Genomic DNA, 23550 nt, shown 5'->3' with positions numbered 1-23550 from the left:
TTTAAATCAAAGCAGAGTTCACAGAGCCCCTTGAACTGAACCCCTGTGGCAACATTCTACCTGTATCTGGGACTCGCATCTCCCATCTATCAGAGCAGATTCCACTCCAGATTTTGAAAAAGCTCAGTCAGTTTAGAACTCAGATGCCAGAGAATCCCTGTGGGAGAAGGAACATGAGCCCAAACTGGGCTCATCCTGTCTCCCTGGGGACCCCTGTCATTACCTGGGTGTGGGAGGATGGCTGGGCCTCTGCTCCATTTCCATGACACCAGCAGGTCAGCTGGGTCAGGTCATCCTCCAAAACACCTCCCACCAGAAGTCCCATCAGTGCCCCCTCCTCCTCCCAGAGTTTCCTGCACAGCCTGTGACTTCATTGGTCACATCATCAGGACCTGTCTGTGATCCACAGAGATCTGTGTTTTCACGTAGGTGTGCATCTAAAGATTTGGTTTTTTCCTTTATCTTTTTGCTACTTTATTACCAATATTCCAATTACATTACAAACTAAATGAACACTTAGAGGATATGTTAAATTTGGCAATTCTCAAAGCCAAAAATGCCTGTGTTATACATAGTCAGTTACTTATCTTTTTGAAAAGAAAAGCTGATGGAAAGAAGAAAGGAAGGTGACATTGAAATTATGTTCCCGAGTCAGAGACAAAAGGAAGCAGCTGAGGTGGTTGGCCTGACCTTTAGGACAAATTGAGGTCCCCCGTGTGCATCTGGGCTTTCCACAGCAATGCAAGTCCAACCCCAGAGATGCTCACCTGGGGGAATGGAGTTGAGTACCAGTTTGAGAGACACATTAAAGATTCGAAAAGAGATGACCTAAGCCATCCTACACCTCTTCTCTCATATCTTATCAGTTGGAGGAAAATTTCACAAGGACTCTCCTCCAGGGCCGCATCGGGGCCCAGAGGACAAGGTCCAGGCAAGTAAGTCAACCCCCAGACCTGCTTCAGCACAAAGATGCCCCTGGGCAGATGGGGACACACACTGGGTCTGAGCTGATGGTGACCAGTGTGGGAGGGGCCTTGGAGTCACAGCTGGGGAACCTGAGGGGTCAAGGTCTGATTCTTTTCCAGCAGTTCCTCCCAAACCCTCCATCTGGGCTGACCCAGGCCCCATCGTCATCAAGGGGAGCCCTGTGACCATCTGGTGTCAGGGGTCTCTGCAGGCGGAAGGCTACCTTCTGTATAAAGAGAGGAGTTCTGAGCCCTTGGATGCGATCATCCCACAGGCCTCCAGCAACAAGACTGGGTTCCTCATTCAGTCCATGACCTCACAGCACGCAGGGCTGTATCAGTGTGTGTACACCACTGGGGGCAGGCTGTCTGAGAGGAGTGAGCCCCTGCTCCTGGTGCTGACAGGTAAGGGGAACCCGAGTCTTCTCCCCACTGTGGGCTCCTCCAAAAGGATGAAGGGGACAGAGTGAGGTTTTAGGGGGCCTCACCACTCACATTCTATTCCTGGGGAAGGTGGGGTGACAGTCCCCTCTAACTCAGATCCTCCTTCTCCCTCAGGAGAGCACAGCGCACCCTCCCTCTCAGCCCACCCAGGCCCGGTGGTGACCTCAGGAGGGAACATGTCCCTCTTCTGCAGCTCACAGTCCACACTGGACACGTTCCACCTGCTGAAGGAGGGAGGGGCTGAGCTGCCCCAACACAGGAAATCAGAATGGAGATCCCATGAGAGGAGGAGGCAGGTGGTCTTTCCTGTGGGCCCCCTGAGCTCCTCCCATGGGGGTACCTACAGATGCTATGGTTCCTCCAGCTCCAACCCCAATGTGTGGTCACAGCCCAGTGACCCTCTGCACCTCCAGGTCACAGGTGAGGTGGCCCACACTTGGCTTCAGTTCAGTCAGTGCTAGGCCCCAAATAACTGATATAAACCATATACTTTGATTGTAAAGCCCTGGGGGTTGTGGAGGTCACTGCCACCGGTGTACAGGTGACAGAAGCAAAAAGAAGACTGAGGGAGGGACATGAGAGAGCTCTCCGTGCAGCCCCAGGGGTTGGTGAGTGTGTGTCCCCTAGGTGACAATGACCTTCTCCCCAGGTGTGTATAGGGAGCCCTCCCTCTCAGCCCAGCCAGGCCGCCTGCTGCTGCCTGGAGACGACCTGACCCTCCAGTGTCACTCAGAGTCCGGCTTTGACAGATTCGCTCTGATCAAGGATGAGGGGCCCACACCCCCCCAGAGTGTCCATGGGCAGCACAGCCCCGACTTCCCCCTGGGCCCTGTGAACTTCGCCCACGGGGGCAGGTACAGGTGCTACAGTGGACACAACCTCTCCTATGTGTGGTCGGCCCCCAGTGTCCCCCTGGACATCCTGATTGCAGGTGAGGAGCCTGCCCTGCACCCTGTCCTGACTGTCTGCTCAGGGCTCAGACTGGGGTTACAGTGGTAGTGATGGGGTTCAGGTCAGGGCCCTTGACCGGAGGCAAACAGGACAAATGTCTAGGGGAGGGAGTGAGAAAAGGGGAGTAGGTACATGGAAAAACAGATGTCCCCTCAGAGGGGCTGAGAGGAGCTGAGAGGGGTCACAGCATCCCTGGGGAAAGACATGGCCCCTAAGCTCAAGGACAAGGGTAATGTAGGGAGTGTGACTCTGCACATCACAGCCCTCCTCTCCCCAGGAAAGTACAGAAAACCCTCCCTCTCAGCACAGCCAGGGCCCTCGGTGCCCAGGGGAGTGAACGTGACCCTGCAGTGTCGATCTGAGGTCAGGGCTGACACCTTCCACCTGCACAGGGAGGGGTCCCTGGACCCTCCCCAGCAGCTTCGTCTGCAGGACACAGCGGCCCCCTCTCAGGCCAACTTCACCATCAGCCCTGTGACCTGGGGCCACCAGGGGACCTACAGGTGCTACAGCTCACTCAGCTCCTCCCCCTTCCAGCTGTCACAGCCCAGTGACCCCCTGGAGCTCCTGGTCTCAGGTGAGGAGCCCCAGCCCTTCCCTTTTGTCCTCCTGGTCAGGCCAGCACCTTGTCCCCAAAGTGAACTTTAGGCTGGATACAGGGTGAGGTGGTCTACAACTGATGGTCAGCCTGAGGGGACTCTCACCTCCCAGTGGGATTGAAACTCCAGAGTCACCCCACCCCTGCCTCAAATTCTTCCCCATGTCTGTGGTCCAGACAGGTGCCAGGGGCCCAGAGAGGCTGGAGAGCCCTCAGGGTGAGCAAAAAGAGGAAAGGCCAGGGGCACCCATCCCGATCCCCCTCCTTCTCCCAGAGAACAACAGGCCAAGTCAAATGTGGTGTATAGCAGAGGCCTTGCTCCCAGAGAGAACATCACACTCACGGGCACTCTTGTCTCTCAGGGAGGCTGGGGGCCAAACAGAGATTCTTGGGGTGGATCATGGGACCCCGAAAGCTGTGAGGCAATCAGCTGATGTGTGAGGGGGTCATGGCAGAGGGAGATGCTATGATCCCACCCAGGGCAGAAGCAGCGAAGCTGAGGTGGGGTGAGGGCTGCCCCCACCACTGAACCCATCCTGTATTCCTAGAAGTTTCCAAGGATGGAGAACCCCCCAGCATAGACAGGTCCGCAGATCAATCAGGGAGGGTCTGTGCGGGGATGTGGTGGGTGTTTCCATGAGGACAGGGACTGAGGCCTGTGCAAGTTTAGGTGCCTCTGAAGGCTCTGTCTTGGACACGCCCTTCCCTCCTCTGTGCCTCAGTGTCTCCAAGTGTGAAAGGAGAGAATCGCGGCCCATGGCCTTGGTTTCCTTTCAGTTCTGGCTCTGACCTCCTTCCTTCACAGGGAAGCCACTGAGGACATGATGATATGGAGAATGTCCCCACCGTAGCAGTGATGGTGACACTGTACAGGGAGGGGCAGGCAGGACAAGAAGTCCTTTCCCTCAGCTCAGGTGCTGAGCTCAGAGGAGGGAACAAGGCCTGGTCCAGGTCCCGGCTCTGCTGCTCCTGCTATGGGGCTGGGTGGTCCCTTCTTTTCTTTGAGTGTCATTTATTTTTTTGAACAAGAAAGATTGATAGAAAGAAGAAAGGAACTTGACAGGGAAATTATGTCCCTGAGTCAGAGACACAAGGAACTACCTGAGGGGGAGCAAAGAAAAGGTAGATCTAGCCGTCACTCCTTCATGTTCTGACCTTCTGGACAAATTGAAGTCCCCCGTCTGCGACTTCATTTTCCAAAGCACTGCAACACCGGACCCAAGATGCTCACCTGAGGGAATGGAGTTGGGTCCCATTACTTTGAGAGACACATTGAAGAAAAGGAAAGAGACGACCTAAACCATTCTACTTCTCTTCTCTAATATCCTATTGGTTTTCTTTTCCTCTGGAGCAGATGATCCTCTGGGGTGATGGGAAACAACTCAGATTCCTAGAGGAGAGAGGAGGGGAAATTCTAAATTGTGGGACTGTGCTCAGAGCACCAAAACTGGTCCATGAGATTCAGGTGCCCTGGTGGACATGCAGGGGTCTGGGGTGATCTGTATCACCCTGACCCCTGTGATCTCTTTACCCACAATTCCTACCTTGTCAACCCAAGACTACACAGTGGGGAACCTCATCCGCTTGGGTGTGTCTGGCTTGGTCCTCCTGGTCCTCACGGTGCTGCTGTGTGAAGCTAGGCACAGTTGGAAAGGACCCCACGATGCAGCCAGGAGTTGAGCACAGGGGACAACAAACCCACCAGTCAGCCAGGCAGAGGCTGGAGAAGAGGCTGGTGATCCCACAAAACTCTGGAGGAAACTGCAGGTGCCCCTGGGGAAGAGTCTGCTGAGAATGTGGAGGGTGTGGGCTTGGTTTCCGTGCAGGGAGGGGCGGGGCTGGGGCTGCAGGGGCTTTCCCACAGTCAGACTGTGGGCATCTCACCTCACTGCCCTGCTGACCTTCCCTGACTGGGCCTCTATTCTCACCCCCTGACCTGGGGCTCAGCCCACATCACAGGTTCATATCCACACCTGGGCTCCCCTCCATCTCTGGCCCACTTTCCTGTACAACACTTTTCTTTCTTTTATTGTGCACATTTGCTATTCTGTATGTCTCTGAGTCAGACAATAAATCTGTCTAAACAACTGGTTATAGGAATAAACATCAGGACTAGTTTGGACAGATGGACACAGACAACGCAGTGGTGGTCCCCAGGGGAAAGGGTCAGAGTGAGACAAAGAAGGGTAAAGAAGAGTGAAATATATGATGAGGAGAGATTTGATTTCGGGAGAACGCAGTGCCATATACAGATGATGTATCGTAGAACTGTGTGCTTGAAACCTCTGTAACATTTTTAAGATTTCATTCATTATGTCTTAGAGAGGAGAAGGGGAAGAAACACAGATTTCTCTGTGCCAAGGAAACACAGATGTATTGCCTCCCACACACCATTAAGTGCCCTCAGTGGGGGACCCGGCTCCCACCCCAGCCTGTGCCCTCACCAAGAATGGAGCAGGGGACCCTTTGGTTCGCAGGTTAGGGCTCAACCAATGAGCCACACCAGTCAGGGCTTAACCAATACCACCACAATAAATTTATTCTAAAAGACCAGTTTGCATCAAATAAATCCCAAACCATGCCTGGTCCCATCAAGGACTGCTCTGTGTACCAGGGAGTGTACTCGGCGCTGGTTCCTCCAGAAATGCCCTGAGTCTGAAAGAGCTACTGGTGTTTGAAATGACGCTCAGGCGGTGTGTTTGTGAAGAGCTCCCAGAAAACGCCGTTTTTCCCAAAAGCCCTGATTTCTGGCAATTGCCTAATTCCTGGGGGTAGATGCTCCTTGGGGGTGGAGAGAGCCGCCCTCCACTCTCGCTCCTGTGCCCCAGACTTTCTTCTTCCCCATCAGCCTCCCTGAGGCCCAACCTCCCACCTTTTCAGGCCAGTCCACTGCTGTGACCTGCCTAGACTACTGCGCCCCTGACATGCTCAGGGCCACCTTAGCAGGCAGGCAAGGGGTTCCCTGCGGTTGGCAGGCCCACACCAAGGGCCCTTCAAGGGCCTGAGGATGGACAGGGTGTCTCACGTGACCAAAGCCAAGGCCATGCCACCTCAGCTGGCCTCCAAGACCAGGGATCTCACCTGGGCCAACCTGTGTGAGGGGCAGCTGAGTCTCAGAGAGGAGCTGTGCCGCTTTCCCCGTCCCTGTCCCCATGGTCCCTGTCCTCCTGCTCCTGGTCCTGGTCCTAGGCCTGTGCCCCCACTGCCAGGAGTCACCACACTCCCTTCCCAGGCTGCACCAAAGCACCTTCAAGTCCTGGCCCCTCACAGCTCACAGCTGAGCGCTCCCTGCCTGTGACACATCTCCCTGGGACAACAAGCCAGCCCACTGCAATGCGGTGCTGGTCACCACCCTGTGAACAGCAGGTAGGAGGCTTCCCCCGCCCTCTCTGCTCCAGGCGCTTCACTAGCAGGGAACCCCAAGTCGAAGCTTCCTGGCTGCCACCCGGGCTTCCGCCCTGATTACAAGCCTGGGAAGAAGAGCACCTCCAATAGGGCATTAAAAACAAAAAACAAAACAAAGACAAACAGAAGCCAATATTCTCATTGAATACACATGCAAAATTTCTCGACAAAAAAAAGAATTTCTCAGTGAACATTAGCATGACGAATTCAAGAGCACATTAATAGTTTTCTACACCATGATCAAATGGGATTTCACACAGGGTCCTGATAATGGTCAAAAATACTTTAACATGTACAAATCAGTAGAGGTTGTCACCAAAATAATAAAGTAAATGATATAAACATATGCTTGTTTAAATAGATGGAGAGAAGACATTGGCCATTGTCTTCTACAATGACAAAGTACACCATTCATTCAAAACAAACGTTTCATAACAAACACTGTCAACACATTGGGGACGGAATGACCCCACCTCAGCACAATGAAGGTCACGTGTGGAAGCCCACAGTCAACATCAGACTCCACACTGAAAAGCTGAGGGTTTCTCTTCTGAGATCAGCAACAGGACAGGGAAGCCCACGCTCCCCACTCCTGTGCAGCTCACACTGACCGTCCTGGGCAGAGTCATCACAAAAGAACAAGAACAATGGGAAAGAAAGACATAAAACTGTGTGAGGGTGATACAATCATTTATATAAAAACCGCTTACCACTCCACAAAAAATGGTAAAAACTTAAAAACTAACTCAGTAAAGTGGCAGCATACAAAATGACTGTTCAAGAAGCAGAGGCATTTCTATATGCAAAATATAAAAGAAATAAGGAAACAAATAAAGATGTAATCTCATTTTAAATAGCAGCAAACACAACAGACAATGATCTAGGGAGTGAAAGGTCTGGTCATTGAAAACTCTAAGACTCTGGTAAAAGAAATTGAAACACAGAAACAAATGGAGATACATCCTGCATGTACAGATGGGAAGAATTCACTAAAATGTGCCTACTGCCCAATCTATAAATTCAGTGCAAGCCCTATCAAAATTTCAAATGCACTTTTCACAGAAATAAAAAAGAACATAATAAAATTCATACAAAACCACTCAAGACCACCAATAGCCAAAGGAATCGTGAAAAAGAAGAACAAAGCTGATGGCATCACACTCCCTGGTATCAAATTATGCTACAGAGCTATAAGGATTAAAACTACATGGTACTGGCAAAAAAAAAAAGTCATACAGACCAATGGAACAAAATCAAAACTTCAGAAACAAACCCATGACTTCAATGCAACATGGAGGCATAGGTACACACAATGTACCTCACCTCCTCACAAAACCAAAAGAAGGACAAGAGAAATTTGAAAAACAAAAACAACCAGAAATGACAGAAAATCAAACTGTATGGAAGTCCAACACTCAAGGAGTTAAACATTTGCCCAGACCAGTAGGAGGGGAGGAGACAGGCAGCTGGGGGGGAGAGGACTCACTGCAAGGGAGCTGGACAACAGGGGTGGGCAAGGCAGCAGCTAGTGGACTGGGCAGTCCCATATTAGCACGCAGAGAAACTAGGAGAAAAAACTGGGGAACTAGATAGACCTTGAGCCCCAGGGCTCCAGGACTGGGAAATTGAGCCTCAAAGCCTTTGATTGAAAACACCTGTGGGGGTTGAGGCAGCAACAGGAGAAATTCAAGCCTCACAGGAGACTTCATTGGAGAGACCCACTGGGTCCTACAACGTACAACAAACCCACTCACCCAAGAATCAGGAACACAAGAGCCCAGTTTGATTGTGGATAGTGTGGGAAGGGGCTGAAAACCAGCAGGGAACACAGCAAGTGGCACTGTTCCCACTCAGACCCCTCCCACAATACCATGACACAACAGAGACATTGGTTGCCCCATCCTCGTGAAGACCTAAGGCTCTTTCCCTTAGTACCTATCAGGTGGGCCAAGACAAAAAAATGGCCCAAATGAAAGAACAGATCAAGGCTCCAGAAGAAATACAACTGACAAAAAAAATGGAGAGCCAACCTATCACATGCACAGTTCGAACCTCTGCTCATCAGGATGCTCACAGAATTGATTGAGTATGGTTGCAATTAAAGGAAAAGTGAAATACAGGAAAATGTACAGGGAACCAACAGTGATGGGAAGGAAACCAGGACTCAAATCAATGGTTTGGAGCAGAAAGAAGAGAGAAACATTCAGCCAGAACAGAATGAAGGAACAAGAATTCAACAATGAGGAGAGGATGAGTAACTTCCAGGACTTCTTTAAACATCCTGACCTCTGGATCTAGGAGTGCCAGAAGGGGAAGTGGAAGAGCAAGAAACTGAAAATGTACTTGAACAAATGATGAAGGAGAATTTGCCCAGTCTGCCAAAGGAAATAGACTTTCAGGAAGTCCAGGAAGCTCACAGAGTCCCCAAGAAGTTGGTGCCAAGGATAATACACTATGGCACATCCTAACGACCTTAGCCAAGCTTAAAGATAAGAAGAGAATCTTAAAAGCAACAAGAGAAAAAGAGACAGTTACCTAAAAAGAAGCCCCCATTAGACAATCCGCTGATTTCTCAACAGAAACCTTGCAGGCAAGAAGGGGCTGGAAAGAAGTATTCCAAGTCATGAAAGGCAAGGACCTACATCCAAGATTACTTACTCTATCCAGCAAAGCTTTCATTTAGAATGGAAGGCCAGATAGCCCAGGCGGTGTAGCTCAGTGGATTGAGCGCGGGCCTGCAAACCACATGATCACGCTTTGATTCCCAGTCAGGGCACATGCCTGGGTTGCAGGCCAGGTCCTAGCAGGGAACCACGAGAGGTAACCATACATTGATGTTTCTCTCCCTCTCTCCTTCCCTTCCCCTCTAAAGATAAATAAATAAAATCTTATTTTAAAAAAAGGAAAAAAAAGAATGGAAGGGCAGATAAAGTGTTTCCCAAATGAGGTCAAGTTAAAGGAGTTCATCATTACCAAGCCCTTATTACATGAAATGTTAAAGGACCTTATCTAAGAAAAAGAAGATCAAAAACTATGAACAGTAAAAGGACAACAAACTCACACCTATTAACAACTGAACCAAAAAGAAAACACCCCCCAAAACTAAGCAAACAGCTAGAACAGGAACAGAATCACAGAAAAGGAGATCATATGGAGGGTTATAAGCAGGGGAGTGGGAGGGTGAGAGAGGGGGAAAAAGATACACAGAATAAGTAGCATAAGTGGTAGGTAGAAAATAGACAGGGGAAGGATAAGAACAGCATAGGAAATGTGGAAGCAAGAGAACTTATATGTACAACCCATGGACATGAACTAAATGGGGGACTGTGGGTGGGGGGAGGTGTGCAGGGTGCAGGGGAGTGAAGGGGGAAGATGGGGCAACTATAATAGCATAATCCATAAAATACACTTTGAAAGAGAAATAAACCCATGCATTAACTAATATATGCTACAGTGAAGGAATCCAGTATTTTAACACACTCCTAAAATCTTCCATGTCCTTGTGCTTTCACCAGTTACATTTAATGGAATTATAAACAAACTTGTTTCAGGTTTCCCATTTTCTTGTTTGCGTGTGCAGGTCACATCTGCTCTTTGCTCTTCCGGTTTCCTTTCACTGCTCTCTGTGTTTTGGGATGGTTTTTAAGTATTCATTCCAACTTGTCCACTGGAATTCTAACTATAACTCAGTACATTATTTTTCTTAGTGACAGTTCTATGTACTATAACATACACACCTAGTTTCGCAAATTCTACACAGAAGAGGTAATATATAACCCCTGCAAGGTCAATGCAGAAGCCTCACAACTGTGCAGGTCCCTTTACACCCACTGCCTTGCACTGCCGTTGGAATCTGTGGTCCATCCACACTCATCACACACCCCACCAGCTGATGGGCCCATTTCTGCTTTCCACAGCCATGCCTGTTATTTTAAAGGTGACAGGAGAAAGAAGGTGCTAAGTAAGTGCTATGACACTTACTTAGCTATTTACTTAGATATGATTGTTGTTCTTTAACTCTTGAATTTCCAAGTGTCCTTTTTGAATTATCTCCTGTCTGCCTGAAGAACTTGTCTGTTTTAAGCAATCATGTGCTCAGGTTTCATTTATTTCTCTTCCATTCCTGAAGAATATTTCCAGAACAATTTCAGCTGAACTTTTCCCACCTTTCAGAACCTTATACTCTTCTGAACGTGATGGTTTCTGAGGGGAAATCTGTGTCAATCCAATCATGGTTCCTCCCTGTGGGATGTGCCATTTCTGTCTGGGTGGATTCGATTTTCCTTGACTGGTTTGATGATGCTCGTGATGTGTGTGGGCTTGGTCTTCAAAGATTCATAGCTGAGCTCCCTGGGCAGGTAAATGGATGGCTTTCATGAAATTTATGACATAGCTGTCTATTTCTCCCAATATTGTGTTTCTTCTTTGATATCAATCTCATTTTCCTCCCACTTAAGGGATAGAAACTGCTTCACAGATCCCTGGGCCTCTCTCTTTTCATTTACAAACCTGGCTGCCCTCCACAGGGGCTCTTACCCAATGGCACAGAGGGAGTTCCCAGGGTGAGAGGAAGAGCTTTGGGCAGAGGAGGAGGGGCCCTGAGGAGGCAGAACTGACCAGAGGAAGGAAGGAGACAGTGAAGGAAAGGCTGGTGCTGACTGATACAAACAGGAAGTCAGGGAAGGGAAGTGTTTGGGGAAAGAAAATCCAGGGTCCCAGCAAGGCCATACTTCCTTCTGAGAAACGCTGACCAGTCTCCACAGCACCTCCCCAGGCTGCCCTCTCCCCTGGGGCGTCCTACTGGTCACAGCCCCCCTGGACCCTCCATACACCTAGAAGAGGGTGGAACAGCCTTTCCTTCCCACTTTCCCACTCCCCTGACTGTCATCCACTCCACTCCATGAGGCCCCACTGAGCCCCTCTGAACCAGGTCCCCGACCCATCACAACTCTCAAGATGTCTGGTCCTCACATCACCCTCCTTCCTGCACCTCCCATGCAGGCTCCACGCCTTTCTCCAGTCCACTCCTCTCTCCACCTCCTGAGGACGCTTCCTACCAGGGACCTGGTCTGAGCCTGCCTGCTCTGCCCCCTGCACCGGTTCCCACCCTCAGAACAGATTCCTGTTGCACCATCTGACATCCAAGGCTCTGAATGGTCAGAATGGAGCTAAACCCACCAGCCCCAGCCAACATGACTCACCCTCCACAACAGAAACTGCCAGTTACCCACACTGCCCTCCACCCCAACCACACGCAGAAACTGAGCAATTTAAACATCCTGTGCTCTCCTCTGCTGCTCCCTCAGCCACTCTGAACCCAGCCACCTCCTTCCCAAGGTCTAGACAGGACGGAGAGTCACCCTGTCTCTTGCCAGTCAAGTGTCAGTGCAGTTAGTATTGCAGGTTTGTGTAAATGTCCTAACACACGGATGGACACACCATCCATAGGCCAGGGGCATGTTGGGGTTTTATTACTGATGGAGCTCATTACAGTAGTGCCTTCTGGCATGACGATTTCATATCTGTGTACCCTGGTTAAAATAAATTGGTTTACACCCACTGTTGCTCAACATTGTCCCCACTGACTCCAAGATACATATCAAATGATCAGGACTCTGCTCCAGATCCTGTGTGCCCAGGACGCAGCCTTCTTCTGACTGTGGCCACTTCTGAGAACAGCCCAAGCCCTTTCTGGTCAAGGGCGTCTCCCACCCCAAACCACTGGACTGATCCCTGCTCATCCCTTCAGTCAGATCAACCCCAACAAGGACCCCCTCACAGTCAGGACCCAGTTGGCACGATGTCCCCCTGTTATTGAACCCCACTGCCTTGTTCTTTCTCCCCACAGGGACAGTCTCACCAGACTGTCACTGATCCCTCTGCCGTCCACATGTCTGCCTGTCTGTCCTCATTCCTCTGAGCCCTGTCAGTCCAGGGACAGAGTCCAGCAGCTTCAGCTGTGACTCTCCAGGGCCTGGCACTGTGACTGCACAGGGTGACTGCTCAGTCCATGCTGCCTGGGGGCCTGGCCAAGGGGAAAGAGGAAGGAAAAGGGGCACTTACAGGGTCTCAGGGGAGGGAAGTGACTGACCCAGGGACACAGAGTTCAAGAAAAGGCAGAGTCAGAACTGGAACAGAAATCGGGCTGCTCCTGAGTCCTGCCTGGTGTCCTCTATTCCCATGTTCTGGGACAGGTGTCACCCTCTGGATTTGGGTGTCACATCAGGTGGGTGCCGGGCATGTGGGGTCTGCTGAGTCTCAGATGTGAAATCTCCAGAGCTTGCTGTCTCCTCAGGCCCATCCTTCAGGGAGGGGCTACTTCCCTTTCTGCCAGGCCACTGGTGAGGAACCCATGACCTGTCACACAGAGCGGAGACCATGTAACAGCCATTTGTTACTCTGAGTTGCAGTGAATTTACACATCGTCTGCACACTGGTGACCATGGCAGGAAGGAACACGACCGTCACCCTCACTGTCCTTCTCTGTCTCGGTGAGCTTCGGGAGAAAGAGGAGGGATGGGGTCCCATTATCTCTCAGGTCCTGGTTACAAGAGACCCAGGAATGAGAAGATTCCCTGGGGACAGAGCATCTGGGTGGACAAGAGGAGGCTCAGCCACACATCTGACTCCAGGACTCAGGGGCCAGACCAGGCCTGCAGCCTCTGTGTGGGGGTGAAAGATAATCTTGCTGGGACTCTCTTCCAGGGCTGTGTCGGGGCCCGTGGCACCAGGTCCAGGCAGGTGAGTCATCCCCCAGACCTCCTACTTCAGCACAAAGCTACCCCTAGACAGCTGTGGGACACAAACTGGGTCTGGGCTGAAGGTGACCAGTGTGGGAGGGGCCTTGGAGTGACAGCTGGGGAAACTGAGGGGACAAGGCCCCCCTGACCCTGCAGGTCTGATCCCTTCCCAGCAGTTTCCCCCAAACCCACCATCTGGGCTGACCCAGGCCCTGGGGTCAGACATGGGAGCCCTGTGACCATCTGGTGTCAGGGGTCTCTACAGGCAGATGCCTATGCTCTGTATATAGAGAGGGGCTCTGAGCCCTTGGATATGAGGATCCCACAGGCCTCCAGCAACAAGATCAGGTTCCTCATTCAGTCCATGAGCTCACAGCACACAGGGCTGTACCAGTGTGCGTACAGCACTGGGGGCAGGCTGTCTGAGAGGAGTGAGACCCTGCTCCCGGTGCTGACAGGTAAGGGGGAACCCGGGTCTCCTCCCCACTGTGGGCTCCTCCTAGAGGATGAAGGGACAGTTGGGACTTTAGGGGGTTTCACCCCTCACAGCACCCACCTAGGGGAGGTAAGTCAACTGTCCCCTTGAATTCAGATTCTCCTCTCTCGGGAGTGTTAAGCGCACCCTACCTTACCACAGCAAGGCCCCGTGGTGACCTCAGGAGGGAACGTGTCCCTCTTGTGCAGCTGACGGTCCACACTGGACACGTTCCACCTGCTGAAGGAGGGAGGGGATGAGCCGCCCCAACAGAGGAAATCGGAATGGAGATCCCATGAGAGGAGGAGGCAGGCTGTCTTCCCTGTGGGCCCCCTGAGCTCCTCCCATGGGGGGACCTACAGGTACTCTGGTTCCTCCAGCTCTGACTCCAATGTGTGCTCACAGCCCAGTGACTCTATGCCTTGAGGTCACACGTGAGGTGGCCCACACTTTATTTGAATTCTTTTTGGTGCCCCAAGTATCTGGTCTAAACCGTGTGGGTAGTAAAGCCCTGGGAGATGGGGGGGATCAGTGAATTGGGTTTATGGGGACAGAACCAAAGGCAGGACCCTTAGGGAAGGACAAGTGAGACCTCTCCCTGCAGCCCCAGAGGGCAGTGGATGTGTGTCCTCTGAATGACAATGACCTTCTCCCCAGGTGTGTACAGGGAGCCCTCCCTGTCTGCCGAGTCAGGGCCCCTGCTGCTGCCTGGAGACAACCTGACCCTCCACTGTCACTCAGAGCCCAGCTTTGACATATTCGCTCTGACCAAGGATGAGGGGCCCACACCCTCCCAGCATCTCCAGGGGCAGCACAGCCCGAACTTCCCCCTGGGCCCTGTGAACCTCACCCACGGCGGCCAGTACAGGTGCTACAGTGGACACAACCTCTCCTATGTGTTGTTGGTTCCCAGTGCCCCACTGGACATCCTGATTGCAGGTGAGGAGCCTGCCCTGCCCCCTGTCCTGACTGTCTGCTCAGGGCTCAGACCTGGGGTCACCTGGGTGGTGTTGGGGTCCACGTCAGTGTTCTGGAGCAGAGGCTGAGCAGGCTGAGGTTTAGGGGAGGGAGAGAAAAAAAGGATGTTAGGGGCCTGTAGAAAAAAGATGTCACTGACAGGGACTGAAAGACGCTGAGAGGGGTCACAGAGTGAAGCTGGGGAAGGAACTACACGGTCCCTCAGCTCAGGGTCAAGAACATGGGGGGAGGGGTGACCCTCTGCACATCACAGCCCTCTTCTCCCCAGGAAAGTACAGGAAACCCTCCCTCTCAGCCCAGCCAGGACACTCAGTGCCCCGGGGAGTGAACGTGACCCTGCAGTGTCAATCTGAGGTCAGGGCTGACACCTTCCACCTGCACAGGGAGGGGTCCCTGGACCCTCCCCAGCAGCTTCATCTGCAGGACACAGCAGCCCCCTCTCAGGCCAACTTCACCATCAGCCCTGTGACCTGGGGTCACCAAGGGACCTACAGGTGCTACAGCTCACTCAGCTCCTCCCCCTTCCAGCTGTCACAGCCCAGTGACCCCCTGGAGCTCCTGGTCTCAGGTGAGAGACCCCCACCCCAGGTCCACTGAGGGAGCAGACTCCATCCCAGGACAGCTCTGGGCTGGGACAGGAAGGAGGGCGAAACAGTGAGGCCGGCAACGGGGGGATCCCACCCCAGAAAGAGACAGAGAAAGTGGGGAGTCCCCACACTCCCCATGCCTCACCCCATTGAGGGTCTGTTCAGTGGTGGTGTGTGGACTGAGGACACTAAAGTGTGTGAAGGGACAACCTTTGGGGGGCATATAATGGACTATGGGAGACAGGAGGAGGCAGGCCCACCCACAGCCTCCCCTGGCTCCTGTGTCCTGCAGCACCGGGGGTCTACAGACCCTCCTACACGCAGACAAACTTCATGTCTGCTGGGTAGCAGAGTCCTCATAGCCCAGGGGAGACACAGACTGCACCAGGCTTCTGCTATTTCTCACTTTATATTTCAACACATCACTTGGGCCTCTTGTCTCAAGCAGCAGGGAGGTCACTGGGTCCCATGTGATCAGCAGGGAGGAAATACATGAAGGGGAAGATGCCCAGCTCAGAGGGGGAGAAAAGAGCAGGAGCCACTCCTGCCTCTGTCTGTGTTGCTGACTCAAGGCCCCTGAGCTGTTCTGGTCCCTGTGGAATAAATCCCACCTAGGAGATCGAGTCACGGAGGCCTCACATTCTGAGTCAGGGTGATGGGGATCCTCTGACAGTTTAAATCAAAGTAGAGTTCACAGAGCCCCTTGAACTGAACCCCTGTGGCAAAATTCTACCTGTATCTGGGACTCCCATCTCCCATCTATCAGAGCAGAATCCACTCCAGGTTTTGAAAAAGCTTGGTCAGTTTAGAACTCAGATGCCAGAGAATCCCTGTGGGAGAAAGAACATGAGCCCAACCTGGGCTTGTCCTGTCTCCCTGGGGACCCCTGTCATTACCTGGGTGTGGGAGGATGGCTGGGCTTCTGCTCCGTTTCCATGACACCAGCTGGTCAGCTGGGTCAGGTCATCCTCCAAAACACCTCCCACCAGAAGTCCCATCAGTGCCCCCTCCTCCTCCCAGAGTTCCCTGCACGGCCTGTGATTTCATTGGTCACATCATCAGGACCTGTCTGTGATCCACAGAGATCTGTGTTGTCATGCAGGTGTGCATCTGAAGATTTGGTTTTTCCTTTATCTTTTTGCTACTTTCTTACCAATATTCCAATTACATTACAAACTAAATGAACACTTAGAGGATATGTTACATTTGGCAATTCTCAAAGCCAAAAATGCCTGTGTTGTACATAGTCAGTTACTTATCTTTTTGAGAAGAAAAACTGATGGAAAGAAGAAAGGAACGAGACATGGAAATGAAGTTCCCGAGTCAGAGACACAAGGAGGCAGCTGAGGGGGAGCATTGCAGACGCCCATCCAGCCGTCACTCCTTCACGGCCTGACCTTCAGGACCAATTGAGGTCCCCCGTGTGCATCTGGGCTTTCCACAGCAATGCAAGTCCAACCCCAGAGATGCTCACCTGGGGGAATGGAGTTGGGTCCCATTAGTCTGAGAGACACATTGAAGATTAGAAAAGAGATGATGACCTAAGCCATCCTACACCTCTTCTCTCATATCCTATCAGTTGGAGGAAAATCTCATGAGGACTCTCTTCCAGGGACTCATCGGGGCCCAGAGGACAAGGTCCAGGCACGTAAGTCAACCCCCAGACCTGCTTCAGCACAATGATGCCCCTGGGCAGCTGGGGGACACACACTGGGTCTGAGCTGATGGTGACCAGTGTGGGAGGGGCCTTGGAGTGACAGCTGGGGAAACTGAGGGGACAAGGATACCCCCTGATGCTGTGGGTCTGATTCTTTTCCAGCAGTTCCTCCCAAACCCTCCATCTGGGCTGACCCAGGCCCCATCATCAGCAAGGGGAGCCCTGTGACCATCTGGTGTCAAGGGTCTCTGCAGGCAGATGGCTACAATCTGTATAAAGAGAGGAGTTCTCAGCCCTTGAATGCGATCGTCCCACAGGCGTCCAGCAACAAGACCAGGTTCCCCATTCAGTCCATGAGCTCACATGACGCAGGGCTGTACGAGTGTGCGTACAGCACTGAGGGCAGGCTGTCTGAGAGGAGTGAGCCCCTGCTCCTGGTGGTGACAGGTAAGGGGGACCCGGGTCTCCTCCCCACTGTGGGCTCCTCCTAGAGGATGAAGGGGACAGAGTGAGGTTTTAGGGAGGCCTCACCACTCACAGCCCACACCTGGGGAAGGTGGGGTGACAGTCCCCTCTAACTCAGATCCTCCTTCTCCCTCAGGAGAGCACAGCGCACCCTCCCTCTCAGCCCAGCCAGGCCCGGTGGTGACCTCAGGAGGGAACGTGTCCCTCTTGTGCAGCTCACAGTCCACACTGGACACGTTCCACCTCCTGAAGGAGGGAGGGGCTGAGACGCCCCAACACAGGAAATCAGAATGGCGATCCCATGAGAGGAGGAGGCAGGCTGTGTTCCCTGTGGGCCCCCTGAGCTCCTCCCATGGGGGGATCTACAGATGCTATAGTTCCTCCAGCTCCATCCCCAATGTGTGGTCACAGCCCAGTGACCCCCTGCACCTTGAGGTCACAGGTGAGGTGGCCCACACTTGGCTGCAGTTCTTTCCTGGGCCCCAAATAACTGATCTAAACCTTGTGCCTAGGAAAGCTGTGGGGGTTGTGGGGGTCACTGACAGAGGTTTATTGGGGACAGAACCACAGGGAGGAGACTTAGGGAGAGACACATGAGAGCTCTCCCTTCAGCCCCAGTGGGTGGTGTGTGTGTGTGTGTGTGTGTTCCCTGGGTAACAATGACCTTTCTCCCCAGGTGTGTACAGGGAGCCCTCCCTCTCAGCCCAGCCAGGGCCCCTGCTGCTGCCTGGAGACAACCTGACCCTCAAGTGTCACTCAGAGCCCGGCTTTGACAGATTCGCTCTGACCAAGGATGAGGGACCCACACCACCCCAGGGTCTCCAGGGGCAGCACAGCCCCAACTTCCCCCTGGGCCCTGTGAACCTCACCCACGGGGGCCGGTACAGGTGCTACAGTGGACACAACCTCTCCTATGTGTGGTCGGCCCCCAGCGCCCCCCTGGATATCTTGATTGCAGGTGAGGAGCCCTGCCCCGCCCCCTGTCCTGACTGTCTGCTCAGGGCTGTGGCCTGGGGTTACAGTAGTGGTGATAGAGTCCAGGCCCGGGTCCTGGAACAGTGGCTGAGGTCTGGGAAAGGGAGTAGCAGGCATGGAGATAAAAGACTCCCATTCAGAGGGACTGAGAGGAGCTGACAAGGGTCACAGACAGTGTCCCTGGGGAAGGACAGGGTCCCTTAGCTCAGGGATAAGTGCATGGGGGGAGGGGTGACCCTCTGCACATCACAGTCCTCCTTTCCCCAGGAAAGTACAGGAAACCCTCTCTCTTGGCCCAGCCTGGGCCCTCAGTGGCCTGGGGAGTGAACGTGACCCTGCAGTGTCGATCTGAGGTCAGGGCTGACACCTTCCACCTGCACAGGGAGGGGTCCCTGGACCCTCCCCAGCAGCTTCATCTGCAGGACACAGCGGCCCCCTCTCACGCCAACTTCACCATCAGCCCTGTGACCTCAGGCCACCTCGGCACCTACAGGTGCTACAGCTCACTCAGCTCCTCCCCCTTCCAGCTGTCACAGCCCAGTGACCCTCTGGAGCTCCTGATCTCAGGTGAGCATCCCTAGCCCCACCCCTGTGTCCTCCTGGTCAGGTCAGCACCCTGTCCCCCAGGGAACTTTGGGCTGGATACAAAGTGAGATGGTCTCTGAATCAGGGTCAGCCTGAGGGGACTCTCACCTCACAGGGGGTTGAACAACCAGAACCACCTCACTGCTGCCTGAAATTCATCCTCCCATGTGGGGCCCAGACAGGTTCCAGGGCCCAGGGAGGCTGGAGAGGCCTCAGGCTGAGCAAAAGGAGGAAAGGCCAGGGGCACCCATCCCGATCCCCCTCCTTCTCCCAGAGACTAAGAGGCCGAGACAAGTGTGGTGTATAGCAGAGGCCTTGCTCCCAGGGAGAACATCAGCCTCACTGGCACCCTTCTCTCCCAAAGAGGCTGGGGGCCAGACGGACTTGCTGGGTGGGGGATCATGGGGCCCCAGGGGCTGTGAGGCAATCAGCTGATGGGTGGGGGGTCATGGAAGAGGGAGATGCTATGGTCCCACCCATGGGAAGGGCAGCCAGGTTGAAGCAGGGTGAAGGCAACACCACCACTTACCCCCATCCTGAATTTTTGGGAGGTTCCTGAGGATGGAGAATCCCCCATGGGTGGGACTGGGGGATCCACAGACAGGCCTGCAGATCGATCAGTGAGAGTGTATGTGGGGAGGTGGTGGGTGTGTCCCTGGGGACAGGGCTGAGTCATGTGCAAGTTCAGGCGCCTCTGGAGGCTCGGACTTGGACACGCCCTTTCCCCCTCTGTGCCTCCAGGTCCCAAGCGTAGAAGGAGAGATTCCGGGTCCAGGGCTTAGGTTTCCTTCCAGTTCTGGCTCTGACCTCCTAGAAAGGGGCCTCCTAGGGAGCCCAGCACTCGAAGCTTGTGTCCACCTGGAGGAACAGGAGGACAGCACAGGAACCCACATCCCGGGGTCCAGTCCCAGCCCTGCCCCGACCAGGCTGGGTGACCGGGGGCATGTGGCTAACCTCTGGGCCACAGTGACTGGATGTGGGGGGGGTCAGCCATTCCTGGTGCACCAGGGCTGGGAGGTCAGAGCAGATGAAAGACAGACCCCAGCACATGCCTCACACACAGTAGGTGCTCATTAAATGGCACCGTTGGTTCATTCACAATGTCACGCCAGGTCAAGGTCTCGACCGGTCCCTGAACATCCTGATTGGGGTCTCAGGGGCCCTCGTCCTGCTGCTCTCCCTCCTCCTCTTCCTCCTCCTCCGACACCGGTGTCAACGCAAAGGCAGGACGTCAGGTGAGTAGGGCATGGGGTGACCTGGGTCACAGGAGAGAGGGGCTCAGAGCACCTGGCACAGGAAATCAAATAGGTGGGGAAGGCACACTGAGCAACGGATTTCTCCAGAATCTCACATCAGAAATCTGGAAGGAATACACTTAATGTCAGTACAGGTATAAAAGTTCAGGTAAACCTCTGTTGTCTTCAATCTCCTGAAATATGAAATACACACACAAGCGTGTGTCAGGGTTTCCTTCTTTCCTCGGGAATCACTCCAGGAGCGGTTCCCTCCCTCCCAAGGCTGACACTGCCCCTCTTCACCAGCCCAGACAGAGGCTGATGCCCCAAAGCTCCCATTTGTGAGAGGAAAGCACCCCTACCCTGTGGGAGGGGGCACAGGGATTTCAGAAGCCAATGGGGGAGGGGACAGCCTGGGAGAGTGTGGGGGTCAGAGGTGAGGACTGATATTCATAGCATGACCTGGCCCCGCACCTCACCCCTGGGTTAGCGGCCCACCTGGGAGAAGGCTGGTCTGCAGCCCTGAGCACTCAGGGTCCCTGCCAGGAGACACACCCCACTCTGTCCCAGCAGGTGCTGCCCTGAAGGACCCACAGCCTGGGGAGGGCCTAGAGCTGGACCCTCAGGTGAGACCCCTGCTTCTGTCCAGGACACCCACCAAGGACCTTCCTGTTGCCCAGTTCGCTGCAGTGGTCACTTCCATTGGGAAGGAGAGTGTGTGGTCTGGGCAGGGAACAGACGAAACAGCAGGTGCAAAGGTCCAGAGGCAGGACCTGCTGCTTCAGACAGATGGGCCCTGGAGCAAGAGCTGCATGAGCAACAGAGAGTGTGTTAGGTTAAGAATCAGAACTGCAGAAGCTTCCAGATGCCCCAAGGCTCAGGAAGTACCTGAAGATTCTATCCTAAGAGTGACTTAATCTGATTTAAAGTTTAAATCAGGAATCTGGCTACACGTGGAAAATTGACTGGAATCAAAGAGACGCTGGTTCTGTCTCACTGTCTCTGCAGCAGAACGGGCCTGATGACAATTCGAAGCAAGTGACCTACGCCCAAGTGAACTTCAGATCAAGACTCAAGCAAGGAGTGGCCACTTCTCCTTCCCCCCTGTCAGAGGAGTTGCCAGACAGAAAGGGCAGACAAACAGAAGAGGACAGACAGATGGACAGTCAGGTGGGTCCCGTCCTCCCCAGGCCCCAGGCTTCCCCAACCCCAACCCCCTTTCACCCCTCTCACTGTCCCCCTGCTCCAGGCTGCTGCCTCTGAAGGCCCCCAGGATGTGACCTACGCCCAGCTGACCCTCATGACCCCCAGACGGAAGACGGGTGCACCCCCTTCCTCCCCATCACACCAGCCCTCAGATGAGCCCAGTGTGTACGCGACTCTGGCCGCCCACTAGCCCTGGGAGGACCCAGACCCCACACTCCAGGGAGGGAGCCTGCAGGGACCCCAGAAGGCACAGGAGCTGCCCCTAAGGACACTCAGGAAGGCCTCAGCCAGCCTGGGGACCTGACATGCACAGGGATGGCCTGTGAACCAAAGGATCACAGGTTCAATTCCCAGTCAGGCCACATGCCCGGGTTGTGGGCCAGGGCCACAGTAAGGGGAGTGTGAGAGGCAACCACACATTGATGTTTCTCTCCCTCTCTTTCTCCTTCCCTTCCACTCTTTCAAAAAAATAAATACAATATTATTTTTAATTTTTAAAAAGGGATGCATGAATATGGACTGGATAAACATCCCAAGAATGAGGATATCTGATTTCAGGAATGAATGAATGGTTTTAGAGTCAAAAACTCATTCAGTGAAATTCAACATTAAAAGAAATAGCAAAAAAGAAAATTACATCAACAAATGCAACCCTTTTGTTAAATCCCTGCACCAATTTATAATGACAAACTCTTCAGAAGTGAAAGGGTATTATCTATAACTTATCAAAGCATCATTCAAACACTTTATAAACAAGATAGTGTTTAAGGTAAAAACTAGAAAACTTTTGGACTTCCACCAAGATGGAGGCATAGGTGGAAACACTGTGCCTTCTCCCACAACCAAGTTTGAATACACAAAGGTTTAGTAAAGAAAGACACAGCCAAAGAACAGAACATTGAACTATACGGAAGTCCGACAACGACTAACCCTTCAACGGGGCGGAGCCAGCAGCGGAGCAGGGTCGGGCAGGACAGATCCCCCGACCCAGGCACACAGGTAGCCCCGACCCAGTCGAGGTGTGGGGCAGACTGACCGCCGTGGCACATTCGCGCACAGTGAGACGGACCGCACAGGCCCCAGCGGGCAAACCTAGTGGTGGAGGGGTGACGGCAGCGGTGGCACACTCGCGTGCAGTGGGACGAAACATGCAGGCCCGGTGAGAGTGGCAGCTGCGGCACCTGCATCAGCAGCGGTGGGAGGCGAAGAGGGAACCACCATTGCTCCTCTTTGACCCCGCCCCCACATTCAGCCCTGGGCAAAACTGTCAGTGTGGAGCCGGACCCCAGCACAGCCTCCACGCATCCAAGGCCTGTGGGCTGCACCAGCCAGGCCCCATAGCCCAGGTTTTGTGGGGGAGGGAGGGAATGCCCCCCATGGCAGATGTGACACCCCCCCCAAAGCCTTCTTCTTGGGGCCCACATTCCCTACCCTCTTACCCCCCAGACTACACAGTGGAGACTCTCATCTGCGTGGGTGTGACTGCATGGGTCCTGGTGGTCCTCGGGGTGCTGCTGCTTCAGGCTCTGAACTTTGAGAGGAGGGCCCAGGCTGCAGCCAGGACAGAAACAGAGGGGACAGGGCACCATTCAGAGAGGGAGAGCCATGGGGCCCGTCTGCTGACCCAGGAGGAGGTGAAGGACAGTCTGACCACAGCTGGGGAAACTGTCTGCTGACTTGTCCAGGGGAGCAGACAGGACAGATGAGGTTTGGGGACAGGAAATGTGAGCCGTGTTCCTGTGGAGACCCCTCCTCCTTCCCACCGTGAGGCTGCCCCTCCTCATCCTCACTGACTCCCCTTGACTGTCCTTCTGTTCTCCCCCCTGTGACAGGAGGGGCCGCCCCACATGGCTGGTCTGGGTTCCCATCCACACTCCCCTCCATGCTAGATCCCACTCACACAAACAAATGTGGTGTCTTCATAACCCGGGAGGGTTTTAAGCCATAAAGACAAAGTACCGACACCTGCTACCTGTTGGGGGAACGTCAACAGTCTGCAGCTGAGTGACAGGAGCCACACAGAAAAGATCACGTCTTCTGTGACTGCGTTTGTGGGAAGTGTCCAGGAGGAGGACACCCACAGAGACGGGAGTCAGGTGGGCTGGTCGGGGGCTGACGAGGAGCAGAGATGGGAGCCTGAAGGCTTTGTGGAATTTGGAGGCAGGGTCATACAAATTTCTTATTAAAACAACATAAAAGTGGTGGTTCAGACACTGTGTGTTGACTACATTTTCATAAATTCTGTATTTTAAAAGGATCAGATCTATGTTACATGAATTTACAT

At 53.4% G+C, this 23550-nt stretch overlaps 1 protein-coding gene across 1 annotated transcript; it reads left to right on the top strand.

Moving 5' to 3' along the window:
* Window positions 1-866: 866 nt before the first annotated feature.
* LOC118979521 (leukocyte immunoglobulin-like receptor subfamily B member 3) lies at window positions 867-21559 on the top strand (the record flags this gene model as incomplete). Its single annotated transcript, XM_037035592.1, has 9 exons — window positions 867-935; window positions 1089-1370; window positions 1578-1829; window positions 14236-14517; window positions 14825-15124; window positions 19944-20060; window positions 20634-20686; window positions 21069-21230; window positions 21310-21559. Coding segments are annotated over 9 exons (1664 nt in total), but the record flags the coding sequence as incomplete, so codon positions are not given.
* Between the last annotated feature and the right edge of the window lie 1991 nt (window positions 21560-23550).

The sequence above is a fragment of the Sturnira hondurensis genome, unplaced genomic scaffold, assembly GCF_014824575.4.
Source record: "Sturnira hondurensis isolate 20B ecotype Veracruz unplaced genomic scaffold, ASM1482457v3 Scaffold0022531, whole genome shotgun sequence".
Taxonomy (NCBI): Eukaryota; Metazoa; Chordata; class Mammalia; order Chiroptera; family Phyllostomidae; genus Sturnira; species Sturnira hondurensis.
Note: the sequence above shows the minus strand (reverse complement) of the source record. Positions and strands in the feature narration are given on the sequence as shown.